Source organism: Chiloscyllium punctatum, chromosome 32 (assembly GCF_047496795.1).
Source record: "Chiloscyllium punctatum isolate Juve2018m chromosome 32, sChiPun1.3, whole genome shotgun sequence".
NCBI classification, from domain to species: domain Eukaryota; kingdom Metazoa; phylum Chordata; class Chondrichthyes; order Orectolobiformes; family Hemiscylliidae; genus Chiloscyllium; species Chiloscyllium punctatum.
The window spans coordinates 14,860,650-14,884,472 of NC_092770.1; the positions used below are offsets into that span (position 1 = coordinate 14,860,650).

A 23,823-nucleotide genomic window follows, 5' to 3' on the forward strand; every position below is an offset into this window, starting at 1 on the left:
ATCGGACAAGGGGAAAACGCCCCTATTTGAATTGTGTCAATGGCTCTTCTGAGAATTATGAGAGAGGCCAGATACTACATCCAAAAGCCATCCCCTACAAAAATGCAGCATCCTCTCAATCATGCAATAAAATTGCCAAATGGATTCAGCAGTGAAGTCTTTGGATCGGAACTTGTATCCATAATAAAGTCAGAGATGTGAATACTATCACTGACCCTATACTGAACTGCAAAACCATGAAATTAATCTATAAATTAATCTTATAAATTATTCTGTATAGAAGCCTGACTGAAGCATATGGTTACCTTCAGAACTGTATAAATATGCCATACTGACTCCAAGGTGAAAGTTTGAACTTTTGGATATCATTACCTCACACATAACTGTGAACAACTTTCGGTGATCGAACTGATGAAAGAGACATAAATAAGCCTCAGAGGTAAATATGTGAACCTATTTGCTGATGGGGCTTTTGGAAAAGCCCTGACCTCAGAAAAGGAATGCTAAAATAACATTCTGCAATTATAACATTTGTCCCCAATATAAAAGCAAGGTCAATTTCCTGCAGTACTCCCCATGTGACAACATGCTGCAAATTTTGAATACTAGTCAGCCTCATGGACATTGTGTTATAAGACCATGGACACGTTGGTTAGTTTGAACAATTCCTTCAAGAAATTTATATTGCTCCACAAGTCCATGAATAGATCCCAATTACAGAATAAAAATAAAATCCACACCTTGTCAAGATTGGAAACACTAGATTATTCATCTGTCCTATTGATTTTCCATGTCTTTGGTGGTGATTGACAGAACATGGCTAGTAATACAATTCCTTTTATTTGATATTAAACACATCTGAAAGGGGAATCACATTCAAAAATGGCTGTCCTGATCAAACAGTCAGGTTTTGCTATTTGCCCAGAGAATGGTACAAATCTGTCCCCTTGGTGGGCCATCTGTTTCTCTTCATATGGATCAGAAGCAATTTGTCAGGGAACTGTGTTAATAATAAAAACAAAATAACTGTCAAGTACCAACTGGAGAAGATCATGTATCACCACCTCAAAAGTCTCAATTCACTGATTTAACACTCATTAGAAAAACATTGTGTGCACAATGTTGCAGTTTTAGTCCTAGAATTCTTAACACTTTAAATATTTAAAAATAAAACTGGATCATTTGTTGCACCATGCACTCCATTCCAAACTGCTGCATGGTTGTGCACCCACACAGCTAGAGGGGACATTATTCAACACATTCATGATGGCACTCTTTAAACTGGGAGTCTTGCTATTAGCATTTCTACCAAAAAACAAAGGTTTTGAAAAAAGATAAATCAAGATACACTTAATGGTAAGATCCTGGAGTGTTGCTGAACAAAGAGACCTTGGAGTGCAGGTTCATAGCTCCTTGAAAGTGGAGTCGCAGCGAGATAGGATAGTGAAGGCAGCGTTTGGTATGCTTTCTTTTATTGGTCAGAGTACTGAGTACAGGAGTTGGGAGGTCATGTTGCGGCTGTACCAGGACATTGGTTAGGCCACTGTTGGAATATTGCGTGCAATTCTGGTTTCCTTCCTTTCGGGAAGATGTTGTGAAACTTGAAAGGGTGCAGAAAAGATTTACAAGGATGTTGCCAGGGTTGGAGGATTTGAGCTACAGGGAGAGGCTGAACAGGCTGGGGCTGTTTTCCCTGAAGGGTCGGAGGTTTACAAAATTACGAGGGGCATGGATTGGGTAAATAGGCAAAGTCCTGTCCCTGGGGTCGGGGAGTCCAGAACTAGAGGGCATAGGCTTAGGGTGAGAGGAAAGATATAAGAGAGACCTAAGGGGCAACATTTTCACAGAGGGTGGTAAGAGTATGGAATGAGCGGCCAGAGGAGTAGTGGAGGATAGTACAATTGCAACATTTAAAAGGCATTTGGATGGGTATAGGAATAGGAAGGGTTTGGAGGGATCTAGGCCAGGTGGGATTAGATTGGTTTGGGATATCTGGTCGGCATGGACGGGTTAGACCGAAGGGTCTGTTTCCATGCTGTACATCTCTATGAGTCTATCTAATTTGTAACTGATGTTTTTAAATAGCTTTGTTTAACTAGTAAATGCCAATCGTATCATGGAGGCAAAACGACTAGAAGAGTTCCAGAACCTAATAATGTAAACAAACAAAAAGCAACAATACTTGGGGCCTTTCAGAAATCATAGTACTTCACGGCAGTGAAGAGTTCAGTTAGATTCCACATGTTGAGTTGGATTTTACAGATTGCCATGGTCCACGCATCTTGGGTTTAAATACTCTGATGGAAGCATACCCATAATCACAATAGCTGCATCAAAGCAACCTAATCTTAGAAAGAAGCCCCAGAGAGACTAGGCAATCTAATGGCCGACAACTCTCTATCCCAGTAGTGCCAGCCAAGATCTGGGGCTACAGGCAGACCCTACCACATCAAAGATACTAGGTAAGCCTGGGCTATAAGGCAGGTTCAAGAGGTCAGGATGAGGGTAAAAACATGGGTTTGGCCAAATGGGTAGTGTTCCTCCAGTGGGCCCAAAGAGATCTGTAAGGGAGGTTCCCACCTTTTCCTAACACCAGCACGTGTAGCCAAAGCTTGCAGGCTTCCCACACAATGATCGTCTTCCCCTGCCTGCGGGTATAAGACTAATTGGGATGGAATGATGTGACATACTGATAAACTCAATGGTTGAGTACCCAAAGGCCCAGGCTAATGTTGTGAGACCACAGACTTAAATCCCAACATGACAGATGGGGGAAGCTTGAATTTAGGTAACAAAATATGGAATTGAAAGCTAGTCTCAGTCTTGTAATCATCATTTATTGTAAAAATATATCTGTTTCATTACTGTCCTTGAAGGAAGGGAATCTGCTGCCCTTACCTGGGCTGGCCTGCATGGGACTTCATACCAACAGCAATGATATGGCTTTGCTTAGCCTCGGAGTTCAAGGGCAATTAGAAATGGGTAGGAAATACTGGGCCTTGCCAGCAACATCTATATTCCATGGAAGAATAAAGAAAATTATTTTTTAAAAAAGGTAAGTGGCCAATAATTGGCTACTTAAGGGCCTTAATATGCACAAGTATGAGCTCTGCAAAATTTGGGGCTTGGATGGCCACCTGCTGGAATTTCCATGCTCCACCTGTTTTCAAACCCATCAATAGAGTGCATAAAATCCAGGCTATGGACTCACCAAATCCTTAACTTTTAAAATGATTATTTATTGTTGAAAAATGGGTCACTGGCAAAGCTAGCAAATAGCATCCACTCCTAATGTTTCAAGTAGGTGATGAACTATTTTCTTGAACCAGTGTCATCCAAATTATTAAAATGCACTGCAACGTTCTTAAGTAGAACGTTTCTGGATTTTTGGCATTGACAAAATACATCCAAGTCAAGAGGATGCATAAATTGGAAGGTGGTATGTTTGCATGTACTTGCTGACCTTGTCCTTTAGACAGGGGAAGACTTTGGGCAAGAGGAGATGAGTTCTAATTCACTTCCTGTCTCACGGAGATATGTTCACCATCTACAAGGCACAAGTCAAGAGTGTTATAGAATACTCTAAGTGCCTTCATGAGTCCTCTTCTAACAACTCAAGATGATCAACAGCATTCAATGCAAAAGAGCAAGCCTGATCAGCACTCTAAAATCCACAGTAAACATTCATTACCTCCACGAACATTGCTCAGCAATTTGCCGAGGCTCCTTTAACAATGTGTTCCAAACTTGTGACCGTCACCACGGAGGACAGGACAACAGAGACAGGAATACCTCCACCTGCAAGATCTCCTCTAAGGCACAGATCTTATAACTTGGAACTATATTTCTATGCCTTCACTATAGTGGAGTCAAAATCCTAGACAATAAAAATAATTACTTTGCATAGTTTCTTTGAGTGTTTATGAACTGCACCTATCCAGTCTGATGGAGAGTATTTCATCATAATCCTGACTTGTGCCTTCAACATGGTGGACAGTTTAGGGAGTCCGAGGCTGAAGAATGACCTTATAGACATTTCTAAAATCATGAGGGGCATGGATAGGGTAAATAGACATGATATTTTTCCGAGGGTAACAGTTTAGGTTGGAGGGGGTGAGTTCTAAAACGGACCTAAGGGGCAAATATTTTCATGCAGAGGGTGGTGTATCAGGAATGAGTTGCCAAACGAAGTGGTGGAGGCTGGTACAATTATGACATTTAAAAGGTAGATGCTGGCAGATGGGACTAGATTAGGTTAGGATACCTGGTCAGCATGGACGAATTGGACTAAAGGGTCTGTTTCTGTGCTGTACATCTCTATGAATCTAGTTTGCCATTAAGGTGAAACTCTGCACAATAATTAGCTGGTAACATAGTGTAGTAGGCATTTAGTTAACTCATTCAGTTGATTGCTTGGTCAGCAGTGACACCTATGATGTTGATGGCAAAGCACTTGATAATGGTGTTGTGTTGTCAAGCCCTGTAAGTGTTAATGTGCATGATGTAGTCGATTGCTTCTGGATATTAGATGGAACAAACTAAACTGACTGAAGACTCCTAAAGTAGAGTGTGTGATGCTGGAAAAGCAGAGCAGGTCAGGCAGCATCTGAGGAGCAGGAAAATCGACGTTTTGGGCAAAAACCCTCTTAGATGTGATTGTGAAGATCACAGGTGGTGGAGGAAAAGGATCATCCATTTGATACTTATACTTGTACTGAAAATATTTAGAAATGAATCAGTCTGGTCTTCTGTAATCATGTGCTCGACAATACCATCATCTCTTTTCATTTGAATGCTTAATATTTCACTACTCATGGTTAAGAGCGTTAAAGTCCTGGTATGTTACTTGTTTAATCACACAGCTCTGGCCATATCATGCTGCTTTAGTTCTGGCACAAACTTAATCCTGTGCTGTAGAATCACCGAGATGACACCTCATTTCAAATGCATCACTTCTTCCATTACTTTATAAACCTTCAGACGATAGGTCATCAACAACAATAATGTAATGTTAAATAATAATCCTTAGACAACCAAATACTTCTTTCTCTCCAACAGGCACAGACCAGCATCACTAAGTCACCAGGTTCCAAACTCTTTACTTTGGTTTCGTAAACTGAGGAATAGCAAAGCCTACACACTTTTTCCATAGCTGTGGAATAAAACGAATAACCCTGAATTGTTAGGTCGTGTCCAAAACTAGCTGGTTTTACAATGTCATTGGTAATAGCTGAAAAGCATTTTCACTGCAAAAGCTTTTGGTCAGGAAAGACCAGTGTTTTTTCCATTACTTCTTGACAACACAAGCAGAGGTACAAATCCACAGATATTGATAGCCTTTGGGTACTTTGCTGAGCAATTTTTCATGTGGAGGTTACTGTAGATTTACTTAACAATACAAAAATCCAAGTAGAACCCCTTTCTGGCTCACACTCCATCAACGCTCATAAGAATGAAAGATTAGATAATGATCAGTTGTGAATGTCTCAACCCAGACTCCTCCTCCTCAGCACAATGCTACTGGGTTTGCTTTTATAATCTTCTTTACTATCTGGTCAAAAATCAACAAATTTAGTATAGATCATGGATTAAAACTAGAATTCTCTTGGTCCTCAACATGGATCAACAGTACATCACAGGAATCAGGAGATGTACAGCTCTAATTTTATCCTCTAATATCCTCAGGAGCAAGAATCCTGCCAAAATTGTCTTTTGTTGGTTTAGATTACAGGAGGTAATTGGACCATCACTCCTCCTTATCTATATAAACTTGGCCAAACCAGTCACAGATCTGGGAATGAATCTGGGGCTTTTATCCCCCCATATAAATCATTGGGACATTGTAGCGCATTTACTAATAGTTTAGAAGTTCGGATTAAATGGGATATGATATGCAAGACTCCCTTTTTAAAGCAGTAAAAATAAAACTCAGAATTAAAAAAAAATTCTTACCATAAGGAGTCCTTCCTGCCAACGGATTTATTAGTGGGGTGGGATTGCCACTTCCTTCCCTTCTGGTTCTATCTGCTAGTACTGGAAATTCTGAGAGATCTAACCCTGTAACATTTTCACTTCCATCTAAAACACAAAACAAATTCAACAGTGTTGACTTAAAAGTGAAAAGGTTCACAGGTTAACTAAAAGATCTTCAAAAGTTTTATTTCAAATATACCTAATCACATTTATCTTAGTGCAGCATGCTTTAAATGCAAATAACATTGGTGCACCACTCATAGCCTAAAATGCATTGAAACAAATTAAAACTAGACTGGATGACAGGCACAGCCACAATACTAATCAGTGTATTGGTGAAGATGCATATGGCAGCAACTATTAAGGCTACTGGCTTCAGTTGTCACATGGAAATTAACCAATCTATGGATTCCAATCACTTTCAAAAATCCATAAAATTTACATGCAACTGTAATTTGATCCATTCTTTCACTATAACTAAATGTCTCTAATTATAATAGATAATTTCTTGGTTATGCACCATCATCAAGCATGGGTAAAGACTCACATTAATATAAGTTGCAAAGAAGAAACACTCTTTCTGTTGGTTCAACCACAGAAAAACAAAATGAAATATGTCTGGCATGTTCTCTCCTCAGTTTTTGACCAATTTAGGAGGGCAAGTATTTAAATAGGCATTAGATCAGTAGTAAGTATGTGCAAGAGGCCTACTGTTCATTTAAGAATGGATTGGTATGTCATCACACATATTTAAGAAACCCTTAACAGTGAGAGCTATAACCACCTCAAATTTTTGCCTTCTTTTGCCTATTTCACCAGTGAAAAACACAAATCTAGAAAAGTTTTGAATAATTTTGTAACAGGAGGATCAGGATATGAAATTACATAGCTAATGGTCATTTGCAGCATTCCAGAATTACATGTCCTATAATTAACCACCACAAATGATTGTTTGTGTACTAATTCATGGAATTTAAAAGTGTAATTCAATTAAACCTATTCCTATATAGGACTCTAAAACAAAGTTAAAAATCACACAACACCAAGTTATGGTCCAACAGGTTTAATTAGAAGCACACTAGCTTTCGGAGCGTCGCTCCTTCAACAGGTGGTCATCCTCTGGACCCATGGTGAGGAGTCACTGATAAAACTACACAGTGACATCAACAACTTTCATCCCACCATCAAACTCACCATGGACTACTCTCGACTATCTGTCTCATTCTTGTACACATGCATGTCCATCAAGGATGGACACTTCAGCACCACACTCCATAGCAAACCCACAGACAACCTCTCAATGCTACACTTCTCCAGCTTCCACCCAAAACATATTAAAACAGCCATCCCCTATGGACAAGCATACACTGGATCTGCTCAGATGAGGAGGAACGTGACGGACACCTGGAAGACTAAAACAAGGCCTACTGAAAAGCAAAATTTTGGTAATGAAACTAAAAAGATAAAAACTGTACCTGTGCCATTGAAAATGTTACTTGAAAGTGAATTATTCATCCCAAAAGCCTGATTCCTGTTCATCCCAAAACCGGACATACTGCAAAACAAAAGTCAAATATTAAATTAAAAATACGTTACTTTCCATACCATTTTGGTATTGAAATATAACTGATTTAGGAATCAGGAATCAATTTTAGTGTACGATTTTTGAAGATGAGAAATATAATGAAATGATATTTAAAGACTGAATACTGGCTGAATATTTTCATAATGCCTTGTAAATGAACGGACACAAATTTACATATTTTCATTAGTTAAATTACTGATAAGTTCACAAAGGCTACAAAAAAGTACGTTACTACAAGATTAAAAATAAGTCTCTGCATCCCAACTCAATGTTTTTCTACTCATCATCTTTCATTGGTTCAAATGATTGGAATTGGATCCTATCTCTGTATTTGTCTTGTTTTCTATGAAATTAAGACCATTGGACTTTATACATATAATTATATCAAAATGTCTCCTTTGTTTTAAGGTAAAATGGAGTAATTTAGGCAGGGGATGTGGCCTCCAACAAAACTTGTCCATACGACCTAAGGGCACAGGTCAAATTCTACTTAACACCTAGACACAACAGAGTGACAGCTGTTCATGCTATACAGAGTGATTCAGTCAGACAAACAGATTGAGGGAGAAGACCAAAAACGGGGGCAGCTATGGAAAACAGACAAAAGGGAAAGCTTTTGTGTTTTAATTATCAAGCAGATATTTGGTGAGATGGAGTTCATGTTTGAAAAGATGCAACTTGTGGATATTTAAAGACCAAGAGTCACCAGAGTCTGCCTTGTTATTTGAAGTTCAGGTGATTATGCTTAGGAGCATTGAATGAAGTTACTTTTGTTAAACCACCACCTGCAAATAACAACGCAAAGATATCATCATGTTGGGGCCAGAAGAAAAGACCCTGTTGAAGATTAGAGGAGCTTGGGACCTCCTGTGCAAGACTCCATTGTGGCTGAGCGAGTGTGGTGTAGCGCATAATATGGCATTTGGATTTTCGTTGTGTCAGGTAGTTAATGATAGGTAGTTTTTCTATGATTTGTTTAGCTACCTACTAATTAATGTTTAGGTGATGTTGATTTTAATTTGTCACAGTAAAAGTGCTGAAATATAAAATCTTGCTCTGCAGTTTTTTGTATTAGTCTTTGAGAGAGCAATCTTGTTATTAAGTTTTTGGTCTCTACAAGGATCACAACATGTTGCACAGTAAAGAAATTCAGAGATTCAGCAATGATCTGATTTTAGTATTTTTTAAAAATCACATGCCAATCAAGATTCAAGTTAAGTTGATTGTGTAAAACTTGACACCAGCAGTCTCTGGTTAAGCACATCTACAAATAGAGGTATATTTGCGAACTTCATCATTGTCAAGCAAAACAAAGAGAAGACCAACTATCAGGGGAGCCTCCTGTGCAGAAACTGGCTGCCATACTTGCTGCAATACAATAGTGGGTGCACTTAGTGATTAATTGGTTGTAAAGTGCTTGGAACATCTGGTTTCTTTGGAAATATTTAATATAATTAACCAGTTTTGCTTCAGAGACAAAAGGAAATAAGAAATAACAATTAGCAAATTGCATGTAATAGCAGGATTGAGCTGAAGCACAAACTACAGTGAGCACTAGTTCTTCACTTCCAATTAACACCTATCAATATCCTCTCATATCTCCGTACTTTATATTCCACATCTCATTTTGAAATGCCATGCCAAGAAAATATCGTGATATAATGAAGACATTCTTTCTCATGAGAAATAAATATTTAAAAGTTACAGATTGCTTCAGAACCACCAGATATTTCAAAGCACTTTGCAGCCAATTAATCACTTCTGAAGTGTAGCCACTGTTGTATTGCAGGAAATACGGCAGCCAATTTGTGCACAGAAAGCTTCCATGGGCAGTAATGCCCTAATTACCAGAAAAATTTGTTTTTGTGAAGTTGACAGTGATGAATATTGGTCAGGACACAGGGATAACTCCCTCACTTTTCTTCAAAATGTCTTTTACTTTTGCCTGTGATGGCAGTTGGACTTAGATTAACATTGTACCCAAAAAACAAACCACTACTGACAGCATAGCACTCCCAGAGTCATAATTGTTATGGGCAAGCAGCGTCCATTTGGCTCATCTTGGCTGTACTAGTTCAATTCCCAGTTCCAATCTTCTGCCTTTCCCTATATCCTTGCGCGCCAATTCTTTCCAAACCATCATCCAACACCCTCTTGAATGTCCCAGTTGGACGTGTCTCCACCGTACTTCCAAGCAGTGCATTCCATGCCCCTAGCTACTCACTTTTGTTCTCTCTCACATCACGCTTGCTTCACCTGCATATGACCTTAAATCCAGCTCTCTTGTTTTTTTCCCCCCCTTATAGGAGAGGGAGCCACCTCTCCCTACTTTTCTCTCCAGCCCACATATGACTTGGAAAATATCTATCAAACTTCCTCTCAATCGCCTTCTCTTCAAGGAGAACATTGCCAAATCCTTCAATCTATTCTCACAACCATAGTTTCTCATTCTTGTAAATCACTTCAGTATTTTCCAATCTCTCAATCTTTCAAGGGAGGCCATGGCCTCATGGTTTATTGCTGAACTGTTAATCCATAGAACCAGGTAATGTTCGGGGGACCCGATTTGAAGCCCTCCACAGTAGATAGTGTAATTTGAACTGAGTAAAGCTGGAAGTAAGAGTCGAATGATGACTATGAATCCATTGTTGATTGTTGGAAAAACCCATCTGGTTCCCTAATGTCCTTCAGGGAAGGAATCTGCCATCCCTCCATGGTCTGGCCTACATGTGACTTCAGACCCACAGCAGTGTGGGTGACTCTTACTGGGCAATTAGGGATGTACAATAAAAGCTGGCTTGGCCAGTGACACCCTCACGCAGTGAATGAATTTTTTTTAAAAAACCACATCTTTCCTATAATGTGGCACCCACCACTGTATACAATAATCCCTCAGCATTACATTGGTGCAGTCAACTTTTGTTTTAACCTTAAGTCTTGTATTGGGCCTTAAAGGCTCTGATTCAGATGCAATGGAGCTATTTTTGATGACATGAATCATTTAAGAAAATTAATTTCTTGACACTATTTATACCCAATTTTGTTGGTGGTTGATCTTTGTCAATTTGAATTGTTACCATTAAAGATAGCAATCTTGTTATTTTTCTTTACAAATATACCCATTATGTCAAATATAATTCTGCTGTGCACTGAAGGACTCTTGGAAAATGGTTTGCAGCATCAAGCTAATTCCTGCTAATTGTTAAAAAAATCTTTGCTCTTTATTTTTTCTTCAGTTTTCTTTATTTTTGAAGCATTCAACATGCAAACTAATCAATGCTTTTCAAAAATTAAACCAATTGCTCTTAACTTCAAATAAAACTTGAGCTTGAAACACCAGTGATGCTTAATATATGCAGAGCTTGTTTTCACTTTGAAAGCTGCTGAATAATTTCCTCCAGATGCATCAAGGTCCTATACAGAAATAAGACTATAAACAAATTATGCTAATCTAGTTAAACCAATATTTACTACATACTGCCATTTTTATTTACGTTTTCCTATAATTACATGGAATGATGTATTTGTCCAATCAGCCATAAGAGAGGAAATTATGCTTAATGAAATTATTTTGAGTCAGCTCAGGAGATGTGGGTGTCGATGACAAGGCCAGCATTTTTTGTCCATACGTCCATCCCTAATTGCCCGAGAGGTGGTGGTGGTGGGCTGCCATCCTGAACTGCTACGGTCCTTGGAGTGTACATACACCCAGTGCTGATGAGAAGGGAATTCCAGAGTTTTGTCCCAGAGACAGTAAAGAAACAGTGATATAGTTCTAAATCAAGATGGAGACTTGCAGGTAATGGTGCTCCTGTGCATCTGCTATCCTTGTACTTGGTGGTGACGGCTGTGGGTTTGGATGATGCTGGTGAGGTAGCTATGGTGAGTTACTGCAGTGCAAATTGTTGATGATGTCAGACTACTGGCAGTGTGCATCAGTGGTGATGGAAGTGAACTTGAAGATGTCAAGGAATGCCAATCAAGTAAGCTCCTTTGGTCTGGACAGTATTTACCTTTGAGTGGTGTTGGAACTCGACTCATCCAGGCAAGTTCCGTCACACTCCTGACTTGTGTTTTGTAGATACTGGCCAGACTCTGGAGAGAGCTGAACAATTTGGTGCAGAATTTTAGCCTCAGGCTTTATATGGCTGGGTCCAATTCAGTTTCTGGTCAATTATAACCCTCAAGATATTCATAGCCAGGGATTCTGTGAAAGTAAACAAGTTGAGCTGTGGGTAAATGCACAGCAGGTATCAGTATAATGCAGATAAGCATGAGGATGTCACATTGGTAGGAAAAGGACAGCAGATTATAATTTAAATTGTGATAGGTGGGGAATGCTAATGTACAAAGCAACCTGGGTGTCCTTAAACACTGATTACTGAAAGCAAGCAAGCGCACAAGAGGGCATGTTGGCTTTCATTGCAAGAGGGTTTGAATACTGGAGTAAAAAAATCTTACACCAGCTGCACAGGGTCTTGGTGAGACTACACCTAGACTACTGTGTGCAGTTTTGGTCCGCTTACATAAGAAAAACTTTACCCCAAAGAGAGGGTGCAGCAAAGGCTCACCAGACTGATTCCTGAATTGGCAGGTTTTTCATGAGGATAGATTGGGTGGATTGGGCCAGTATTCATTGAATTCAGAGGAATGAGAGGATCTCATGGAAACATAAAATTCTGATAGGGATGCAAGAATTATATTTTCCCTGGCCAAGGAGTTATGGTCTCAGAATATGCAGTAAGTCATTGCAAACATAGACAAAGATGAATTTCTTCATCCAGAGGGTGAAGAACCTGTGGAATTCTTCACACTGCAGGCTGTGGAGACCAGGTCACTGAATATGTTTTAAAAAGAAACATTTCTAAAGGCTATATGGGTACAGTATTGAGATAGAAGATTATCAAAGAGAATGGCAGAGTAGGCTTGATTAGCTGAACAGCCTACTCCTCGACTTATTTTCTATGATTCTAGATGATCAGGCTGCTGCTTGGCGAGTTTGTGAGACAGCTCTTTTGATTTTGATGTGAACACTTAAAGGTTAGAACCATAGGAAAGGTTACAGACAAAAAGATATAAGTCAGTTCATTAAATCTGCACCGACCAAAAGAACTAGCCACCTACTCTAATCAATGTTCCAACAATGAGTCGATAGCTTTGCAGGTTACAGCACTTCAGGTGGAAATCCGGATACCTTTTAAAGGAATTGAGGGTTTCTGCCTCCGCCACCAAACCAGGCATCAAATTCCAGAAATAATAATAATAATAATGAGGACTTTTGCAGAATCAACAAGGCTGTGTTTGCTGATGTCGTTTCCAGTGCCTTGGTTGATGCTGAGTGATCCATCCAGTTTTCTTCCCTTGTTTATACTTTGATACAACTGACTGGCTTGCTAGGATAGTAGATTTCCTTACCTAAAAAGGCATTAGTAAACCATACGGATTTTTATGTCAATGACAACGGTTGTATCATTAAGCTAGCTTTCAGTTTCAGATTTTATTAAATTAAAATTTCAACATCTGTCATGATGGGACTTAAACCAAGAGACACAGAAAATTAGCGTAGGGCTCTGGATTACTAATTGCCATTATACCATCACCTCCTCGAAAATTAAATTCATAGAAGCAAAGAATGGGTACAGCACAAAAGGTAGTCATTTGGCCCTCAAGCCAACCTTCTGCAAAAGCACACCAGCTAGTACCACTACTCTCTGCTCTCCCCAACTGCCCCGCAATTTTTTTCCTTCATGTTACTAATCTAATTCCTTTTTGGAAGTACTGGTTGAATCTGCCTCAACCTCACTCTCAGGCAATGGTTCACACTCGCATTATCAACTGACATCTATCATGCACAATTATTTTTGTTTCATCTTAATTATTAACTGTTTTGTTAGCCAAAGAATTGTAGGTTGATCGCCCTATCTTTTTCTCTTGTAGCAGTAGGCTATACCCAAACCACGTGCTCTTTAAAGACAGTCACTTGCTCACAGTTTTGCCCACCAATTTTTCCATTTAAATTTAACCAGACCCGATCCTTGTCACAGCTCACTAAAAATAGCTATCTTCCAATTAAGTATTTTTAGTCTAAATTGTCCCCATCCTTCTCCATAGCCGGTCTAAATATTTTGAGACCACAATCACGAAGAACTTCACATCCCAGAAACAAATTCAGCAATGCCTCATTGGACCAGAAGTGTATTAATCAAAATGTAATCAGAAAGGCGCATTTCAAGAATTCACCTCCCCATGACTTTAAGACTATTACTATCCCAAACTGTTTGGGTGACTCGAGTATTCTGTTATTCTTGCATATCTTCATAACTTTCCTGCACTTTGGATAAATAGGAGTTTCTCTGGTTGGAGATGAGTGTTGAGAGGGGTGCTGCAGGGGTCAGTGTTGGGCATGCAACTGTTCATGATATATATACAAATGATTTTGAAGAGTAGGCAGAGTGTAACATTTGCTAATGATAGTAAATTGAGTGGAAAGGCAAACTGTGCATCGATGTGGAGGGTCTGCAGAGAGATTTAGATTGATTAAACGAGTGGGCAAGGGTCTAGCAGATGGAGTACAATGTTGGTAAATATCAGGTTATCCACTTTGGAAGTAAAAATAGTAGGTCAGAGTATTATTTAAATGGTGAAAGATTGCAATATGCTGTTGTGCAGATGGACTTAGGAGTGCTTGTACATGAGTTGCTGAAAGTTGATTTGCAGATGCAACAGATAATCAGGAAGGTAAATAGAATATTGGCTTTTATTGCTAGGGGGACTGAAATTAAGAGCACGGAGGTTCTGCTCCAATTGTACAAGGTGTTGGTGAGGCCACACCTGGAGTACTGTGCGCAGTTCTGGTCTCCTTACTTGAGTACGGATATACTGCCTTTGAGGGCGGTGCAGAGGAGGTTTGCCAGGCTAAGTCCTGAGATGAGGGGATTACCCTCTGAGAACCAGTTGAGCTGCCTGGGACTGAACTTGCTAGAATTTAGAAGATTGAGGGGGGACCTTGAAGAAACATTAAAAATTATGAAAGGGATAGATAAGATAGAGGCAGGCAGGTTGTTTCTGCTGATGGGTGAGACATTGCCTCAAAATTAAGGGGAGTAGATTCAGGACTGAGATGAGGAGGAACTGCTATTCCCAAAGAGGAGTGAATCCACGTAATTTTCTGCCTAAGAAAGCAGTAGAAGCAGCTTCATTTAATAGATTTAAGACACAGTTGGATGGGTTTTTGCATAGTAGGGGAATTAAGGGTTATGGGGATAACACAGATCGGAGGAGCTAAGACGATGGATAGATTAGCTGTGATCTTAATGAATGGTGAGCAGGCTTGATGGGCCAAATGGCCTACTCCTGCTTATATTACTATGAAACTATGAAACATTGATTATCTATATCCTTCACACTAGTTGATGGTCTGTAAATACATCTAGTTTAATGCAGCTCTTTGTTTTGTTATTCTAACCAACTTCAATCTTTGACCACTCCAGGACATCCATTTTCTCCAGCACTGTGCTCTTTAATGCTGCCACATCTCCACTCTTTTACTTCCTTTCATTATAAAGCACTTCAGTCAGAACTTTTCCAAGCCCATTTCGGGGAGCTGTGAGCATGGAAATATGGCTCACCAAGTTGGGCTCCAGCTCAATGGACTTTTTCTGGAAATGGGCTAATAACAGGTCAAACAATTCAACTAATAGACCAATGGCCAATATTGAAATTTTAGTATTATGCATGGCCCTCCAACTCTATCCAGAATCTGGCAAAGCTCCAGAATCAGCTATAGAAAGTGAGAAGTTAAGAGATAATCATAGGTTCATATACATGACAGCAAAAACAAACAGTCTCAAAGACTGACAATGGTACCAAAATAGATTCGTGGAGGCATACACCTCCCATGAAGGCCCTTAGAGTTCTGGGCCTTGTTTTCAAATATTTTGTCTGCACACATTCAAAAGCACCTCAAATTGGAGATTCCTTCAAGCCTCTTTTTGCCTGGACAGCTGCCACTTTGTTCTCTTGTCAGGCTGCCCAAGTGGCTCTCCTGTGATATTTAGCACTCCTACATAGGCAATGACTGGAACCTATTCATTGACTACCTCCTGTAAAAGTGCAGGCTTGGAAATGGTCCCAACCTAGAAGAATTCAGCTTTTATATTTGCGAATATTTACACCCATCCTACCCTTTTTGATGCTAGGTCTCCACAACTGCCCTATTATCATATTTAATTCTGTATTAATTCTGACTTTAGTTTTATCTGTTGCAACTAATTTTCCCTTTCAATAAAATTAGTTTAGATTGCTTTTAAAATTGTGATTAACACTTCTATAAGATACATTATACCTTTGAATCTCTTCAGTGTATGTGTAGTCTACTGTAAATATGTATTTGTTGCAGACCGCAAGCATGGGCCTACTTCATTTGATCCAGTGCTTTGCGCTACAAAAGCCAAAGGAGGATGAGTAAGATGATCAGCAGCTTTGACGGGCATTCCAAAAGCAAATTGTGTGTAGAATTGCAACTAGATCAAATTTGAAACGAAATGCCTTGTATATATGGTATAAATATCCACTGCAAGAGACAATATTGGCAAGCTGCTGATGAGAATACTGCTTAATTGTTTATTTTGCATATTTTGGACAAGTTCAAAAGTTCTCATTTCTGTCATTGAACAGTTATTTTATAAAAGGATACCATGTATTGGATACAGCTGTTATTAATAGCTCTCTGACAAAATAAAGAGTTCCTCCAAAATAAGCACTACCGCAGTTAGGGTAATTAGAGAAAAAAAAACACAAAAAGGGAAAGAAAAAAAAGGAGTGTCAGAGGTTCTGAAAAAAAATAAAGAGTCCCTCCGGAAAAAGTATTGACAGTACATTAGTAACCAGTGGAAGTATTCTAACCTGTTTAGAATTTTAGTTTAATATATTAAAATGACAACTGCCAATTACTGACATTTTCATCAAAATCACAGGTGAAGAACAGTACTTACCTGCTCACTGTAAAAGGCTGCCGGGATGGCTGCTGCTTTGGCATACATATAATGCTAGGTGAGCTTCTGTTTGGACTACCTAAACCAGAGCTGCTCATGCTATTTGTCCTCCCTGGAATCCCAATCCCTTGTCCAACCTGGGAATGATTCATCATATTCCTAGGATTCATAGGCAATATGCTCCTGTGAAAAAAAACAACAAATATTAAATAGCACTGTTATCTGCCATACATATGAAAACCTAGGAACAAATTATAAAAACAGCCAACATAAAGGAAAAATTAAACATGTCATATTTTTCTGCTAAATCTCAGAATATTGACTTTCAGGTCCACATTTAAAGACAAATAATGTAAAATAATGCACTGAATCATAATTAGTGTCCTGATGGAAAGTGTGTACTATACACTACTTTTGGAATTTTGCCATTTTTAAAAACACATGAATTTTGGTCAGTTCTGTGCAGGTTTTTAAGAAAGCTAATCATGATGTCAAATAGGACAAAATGCATCAGTTTCGAGAAGACATTAGACTACAATCATAGTGGCTAGTAGAACCCTGATGGTGTTAACTGATAAAATGATTATACTGTTGGGTTTCTGACAGGCAGAGTAAATATATTAAGATAATTAGCTTAATTTTGACTTCAGAAAGAAGGCTGAAGCTTTCATTTCAGAAGAATTTGAAGATCAGTTCTAGAAGACACAACAGTTTTGAGGACGTGGGCATGGTTGAAGGAGCTGCATAAAATCGCTTCTGCATTGCTAAATTGCACTGAATGAGTTCAGGGGAATAAGTCACCTCAACAGAAGTTTCTCAAACAGAGGTTTCTAGTCTGTGAGCTTTCAAGTCAGGGAAGTTTGGATAGAAATCTTCAAGTTGTTACAACTCAAACTTTAGGGGATCAGATTTGTGAGAGGTTCATGCCAGGACTAGGAAAGGAACTGAGACACTGTCACTATAGTACAAGAAAAAGAAACTGGGGCAAGTCAGTTGAGATTTAAAATGCTGAAAGCGATATTTCTCTGGGCTAAAGTCTCTGTAATGGATAGTAAAACTTTATCTTGATGCTTCTAAATGGTCTTTAATACACAGTTTATTTCTTTTGTGCAATAAATTTATGATCCCTTATTAAAGGACATCTGCAGCCACACATGATCATGCTTCAGTGACTAACGAATAGGGTAAAGGACTTCAAAAATTTAAAAATCACACCACCAGGTTCTAATCCAACAGGTTTGTTTGGAAGTACAGGCTTTCAGTGCACTGCTCCTTCGTCAGGTGTTGTGAGATTTTTAACTTTATCCACCCCTGTCCAACATTGGCACCTCCACATCATGGCTACCTTCAACCATTTAAGTATGGAACCCATCAGACCAGGTTTCATTCCTCAATCAGTTATCTAGTATTACGGTCAGCAGACAGCGTAACAGTACATTCTTCAACATCAGCTGCTTTCATGGCAGAAGCAATAATATACTCTTGAAATTATAAAAGAAAAATTGATTTCTGATTGTACAAAAGATCACAGGAAAGCATGTCCTCAGCACTTCCATATCCAAAAAGTGATTGTGCTTATGCGTACACAAAAAAACCTTAGGGGCTATCTATGGATACCCTTGTGGATATTCATCACTCAGAATGCAAGTGTACTAGAATTCTATTAAATGTAAGAAATGCAGCTATTAAGAGAGACAAGACAATAAAAGGAAGTCAAATTTCCTGTAAAAGTTATATCTGAAATTACACCCATTCATGCACTAAATTTTACCAATGCCAGGTTACGCCCAAATTTCCTTTCAATCTTATTTGCATTAAACAGAATGTAAAAATGTCTGTAGGAAAAGTAGCAAACTTCTACAGGGAGGCAATGGCCTAGTGCTATTCTCATTAGACCCTTAATCTAGAACCGCAGCTAATCTGGGACCTGGGTTCAAATTCTACCATGGCAAATAGTGTAATTTGAATTAAATGAAAAATATTTGGAATTAAGAACCTATCGATGCGCTTGAAACCATGGTCGGTTGTCGTAAAAATCCTTCTAGCGCTCGAATGTCCTTCAGGGAAGGAAATTTGCCATCTTCAGTGAATCTGGCCTACATATGACTCCAGATCCACAGCAATGTGAGAGATTCTCAACTGCCATCTGAAATGCATAGCAAACCACTCCGTTGTATCAATTGCTATGAAGTTCTCAACAAAGAAATTAAACCAGATGGACCACCCAGCATCGATCTTGGCACCAGGAAAGACAGCAGCAAAAACAGCCCTGTCAACCCTACAAAGTCCTCCTTATTAACATCTGGGGGCTACTGCTAAAATTGGGAGAGTTGTCTTAGATTAGTCAAGCAATAGCTTGATATATGATTCCATATGTATGCCTATCTGACAGACAATGTCCCAAACACCACCATCACCATCCTGGATACGTCCTGTCCCAAAGGCAGAACAGATCCAGCAGAGGTAGTGTCATAATAGCATACAATTGGGAGGAGGTTGCCCTCAGTCTACGTTGACTCTAGACCCCATAGGCACTGTCCTCCCTCAGCTGATGAAAAAGTACTCCATCATGTCAAACAACACTTAGACTGATGAATTCATTTGAGTTATTGTCACATGTACCTAAGTGCAGTGAAAAGCCTTGTTTGCGAGCAGTAGAGATAAATCATAGTAAGAAAAGACATACAGATCATAAGGTGAAAAGGAAATTTGGACAGAGTGAGGCATATAGATTACACCACAGAATGTGCATGAAGCAAGATCAACATTATTTGAAGTTAGAGCGCCCATTTATTAGTCTAATAACAGCAGGGAAGCAGCTGTTCGTGAAGCTGTTGATGCATGTGTTCAAGTTCTGCCTGACAGAAGAGGTTGTAGAAGAACATTACTGGGGTGCGATGGGTCTTTCTTGATGTTGGCATCCTATGTGTGGCAATGTGAAGTGTAAATAGAATCCATGGATGGAAGGTTGGCTTCCATGATGGTCTGGGCTGTGCACACCACCTTCTGTAGTTTCTTACGGTCCTGGGCAGGGCAGTTGCCAGATCAGGCCATTCTGCACCTAGATAGTATGTTTAGAGGAAGAACTAATGGTGGCAAGAGCACAAAATGCTCTCTGGATGGGAGAATTTCAATGTCCACCACCAAGAGTGGCTCGGCAGCAGCATTACTGATCAAGCTGTGGGTCCTAAAGCAGGTGGTGAGGGAATAATAAATAGAACATGAGGTAGACGGTAGGTAACCTGAACAAGGAATACTTTATTGTGCATCCTCTCAGCTCTACTGTGAGTTTTAGATTGCCTCCCTAGCTCTTGCTCTGGGTCACCTGATGTGCTTGCTTAAAGTGGCAAAACACACCCAACTACATAAATAATACCAATCTGCCGGCTGCAGATGCACCTATGACAGTATTGGTAAGAGAGACCACTGCATAGTCCTTACGGAAAGGACGTTCCGCCTTTACAGTGGGAATTCCATCTATCATATTGTATAGCACTTTCACAGTGCTAATTGAGGCAGACTTTGAACAGATCGAGCAACTCAAGACTGGGCATCCATGAGGTACTGTCAGTCAGTCATCATCAGCTGCATAGTGTACTCCAGCACATTCTGCAACCTCGTACCTGACATGTCCCACACTCATCCATTACCATCAAGCCAGGCAATCAACCCAAGTTCATTAGAGGGAGGAGGGCATGCCAGGCATACATAAAAATGAGGTATCAACCTAGTGAAGCTAGCAAACAGCATAAAGCAGCAAGTGATAGACAGAGCTAAGCGACCCCACAACCAGTGGATCAGATCCAAGCTCTGCAGTCTTGTCACATCCAATCGTGAATGATGGCAGGCAATTAAGTAATTCACTAGAGGAGGCAGCTCTCCAAGTATTCCCATCCACAAGGACGGAAGAGCTCAACACATTAGTGCAAAACATAAGGCTGAAGTTTTGCAGCAATTTTCAGCCAGAAGAAATGCCAAGTGAATGATCCATCTTAGCCTCCTCCAGTGATCACCAGCATTACAAATACCAATCTTCAGCCAATGTGATTCACTCCACGTGATATCAAGAAATGACTGGTGGCACTGGATAGTGCAATGGCTATGGGCCCCAATGACATTCTGGCAATAGTACTGAAGACACGCTCAAGAACTTGCTGTTCTCCGAGCCAAGCTGTGCCGGTACATTTACAACACTGGCATCTATCTGACAAATGTGGAAAATCACCCAAGTAAGACCTATAGACAAAGAGCAGGACAAATTCAACTTGGCCAATTACCACTCCATCAGTAGAGATGGAAGGTGTCATCAACAGTCTTAACAAGCAGCACCTACTCAGTAGCAACCTACTCACTGTTGCCCAGTTTGGGCCCGGACTGGGTCACTTGGCTCCTGACCTCATAACAGCCTTGGTTCAAAGATGAATAAAAGAGCTGAATTCAATTGGTGCAGTGAGAGTGAAAACCCTTGACATCAAGGCCACATTTGACAGAATGTGGCATGAAAGAGCCCTAAAACTGGTCTTAGTGAACATCAGGGACAAACTCTCCGCCGATGGAGTCACAACACAGGAAGAGGGTTGTGTTTGTTGGAAGTCAGCCATCTCAACTTTAGGATATCTCCACAGGGGTTCTCCAGGTACTGTCCTAGGCCCAACCACCTTCAGCTACTTCATCAATGACTATTCCTCCCCCACCACCACCCCCCATTCATAAGGTCATAAATGGGGATGTTTGCCAATGATTGCACAATTTCAGCACCGTTTGCAACTCCTCAGATATTGAGGTAGTCTGTGGTCAAATGCAACAAAATCTGGACACTATCCAGGCTTGAGCAGCCACGTGGCAAGTAACATTCAGATCATATAAATGCCAGGCAATGACCATCACGAATAAGAGACAATCTAACCATCATCCCTTGACAGTCAATGGTGTTAACATCACTGAATCCCCCACTATCAACATTATTGGAGTTACCATTGACCAGAAACTCAACTGGACTCACCACACAAACACAGTGGCTGTAAAAGCAGGTCAGAGGCTAGGAATACTGTGGTGATTAACTCACCTCCTGACTCCCTAAAGCCTGTCCACCATGTACAAGGCAGAAGTCAGAGTGTAATGGAATACTCTCCACTCGTCTGGGTGGATACAGCTTCAACAATACTCAAGAAGCTTGACACCGTCTAGGCCAAATAAGCCCACTTATTTGGTTCCACATCCAATCTCTCCACCAATGTTCAGAAGCAGCAGTGTCTACAAACTACAAGATGCACTGCAGAAATTCACCAAATTTCTTTCGAGTACAGCTTCCAAACTCATGACTACTTTCATCTAGAAGGACAAAGGCAGCAGATACATGGGAACACCACTACCTGTAGGTTCCCCTCCCAACCACTCACCATCCTGACTTGGAAATATATCGTCATTCCTTGTCACTGGTATTCCCCCCAAGGGCATTGTGGGTCAACCTATAGTCGACCACAGCAATTCAAGACGACGGATCGCCATTACCTTTTCAAAGGCAACTAGGGATGGACAATAAACGCCAGCCAGCCAGCCAGTGATGCTGATGTCCCATGAGTGAATCATTAATCATATATTCTGCCTTTAAATGTGAAAATTAAACATGCAATATGGGTAACTCAAAAATCACAGTAAAGCACAAGAAAAATCATGTACAGGTGTGTTGAAAGATCTGGCCTGGTAGGTATTTGCTTTTCACTTTAGTTATACATGCTTTCAGCACCAATACACAGGAATCCACACCAATAATTAAATGGTGCCTGTATACAAAGCAGCATTTTGTTCATCTCATTAACTTCAAGTGATATTCAAATAATACACTGCATCTACTTAAAAGCTTTTTCTACAGTGCTATAAAGTTCCACATCACCAACCGTAAAAACAATGTTTATATTGTTGAAGACTTATGTTGCAAGAGACAATTAAAATTGTTTTTCATCTCATTACCTGCTTGGTGAAGATGGAGTATGAAGTGACATTGTGGGCACTCCTGTCGTTGGCGTTACATGATTAGGTAACTGAGTACCTTGTGATAAGCTGCGATTTAACTGGGGGTTATTGTTACCCATTCCCCTCATCGGAAGGCCTAATGCACCTGTGAAAATAGGAATATAATGTTTTTTTCAATTTTAGTTTAGATTGTCTGAGCTTGTTGCCTCATATTGAATGAGTACTTTTGTTCATAAAATAGTACAATTAAATATTGATTATTATGTACGTGTTAAGAAGCATGTTAACTTTTAGGTTTATCCAGAAAACTATGAGGAAATCAATGCTGAAACATATTTCAGCAAAAGTTCCACAACACCTGTAAAACTATTTTAGCCAGTGTTTTAGGATTATGGCTTGGATAAAGCATTGTTTCTCATTAGCTATACTTTATTATGTTTCAGGTGATATACTTTCATGTGCACAATAAAGTAATCCCAGTGGTGTCTAGACATTCTGCTTCTAAAATGTTTTGAGCATTGCTGAATATAAACACATTTTGACAAAACTTTTTATCCTTCCACTTATCAGGGCATTTGTCAGAACATCAATGTAAACGGGACATTTTATATTTTATGAAAAGAAGGTGCTGATTAGTGGAAGTGTACTCTGAACTCAAAACTGTTCAACACTTGATGTAATTCTATGATTTGACAACATTTGCTACATAATCATGAGTCTACAAAGAATTACATCAAATTTAGCCCCATCTTTGTGTGCGCTGGAAGCCACGTATATTAATATACAGGTCCCTGCTCTTTGCAGGCACAAAGGACACATACACAGCTTTGCCCCTTTTCCCCCACTATAAATATGAGACATTTTTTGATTTATTCCTCAGGGAAATGATATGACCAGTCATAAACAACCTGCCAAGTTTAAAATAAACAAAATTTGATAGTTAACTGCCAGTCATCATCTTCATTCTTCTTGGAAACATCTGTACCAGAGTCTACTTGCTAATCAGTCAGCACACTTCTCATACAGTAATGAATTTTAAGAGATTTATTTTGCATTTCCTTACATTGGTATTCTCGTGTCTATTCTGATGAGTGCAAGACAAAAACGCTTTGACCAAGTCGGTGTTTTCTTTCAGCAATATTCAAGTATTGTATTATCAACAACTGGAAGACAGCTTACGATATCATGTTTAGGTTTCAGCAACTCTACTGACAAAACCAGCACTTTTGAAATTATTAAGTCAATACAGTAAATAACTGCTGCCTATTGTGTGTTGAGATAATGGTTTGTTTAACAGCT

At 39.6% G+C, this 23,823-nt stretch overlaps 1 protein-coding gene across 5 annotated transcripts in view; it reads right to left on the reverse strand.

Annotated features, from left to right (window-relative positions):
- cnot2 (CCR4-NOT transcription complex, subunit 2) overlaps positions 1–23,823 on the reverse strand; it is a 145,050-nt gene that overhangs the window by 40,556 nt on the left and 80,671 nt on the right. For all 5 annotated transcript variants that reach the window (XM_072551693.1, XM_072551692.1, XM_072551691.1 and 2 more), the window contains 4 exons: positions 22,522–22,669; positions 16,552–16,734; positions 7,449–7,528; positions 5,953–6,078 (listed from right to left, as the gene is read on the reverse strand). In XM_072551693.1, coding sequence (XP_072407794.1) covers positions 5,953–6,078; positions 7,449–7,528; positions 16,552–16,734; positions 22,522–22,669 — 537 coding nt within the window. The remainder of the gene's footprint in view (positions 1–5,952; positions 6,079–7,448; positions 7,529–16,551; positions 16,735–22,521; positions 22,670–23,823) is intronic.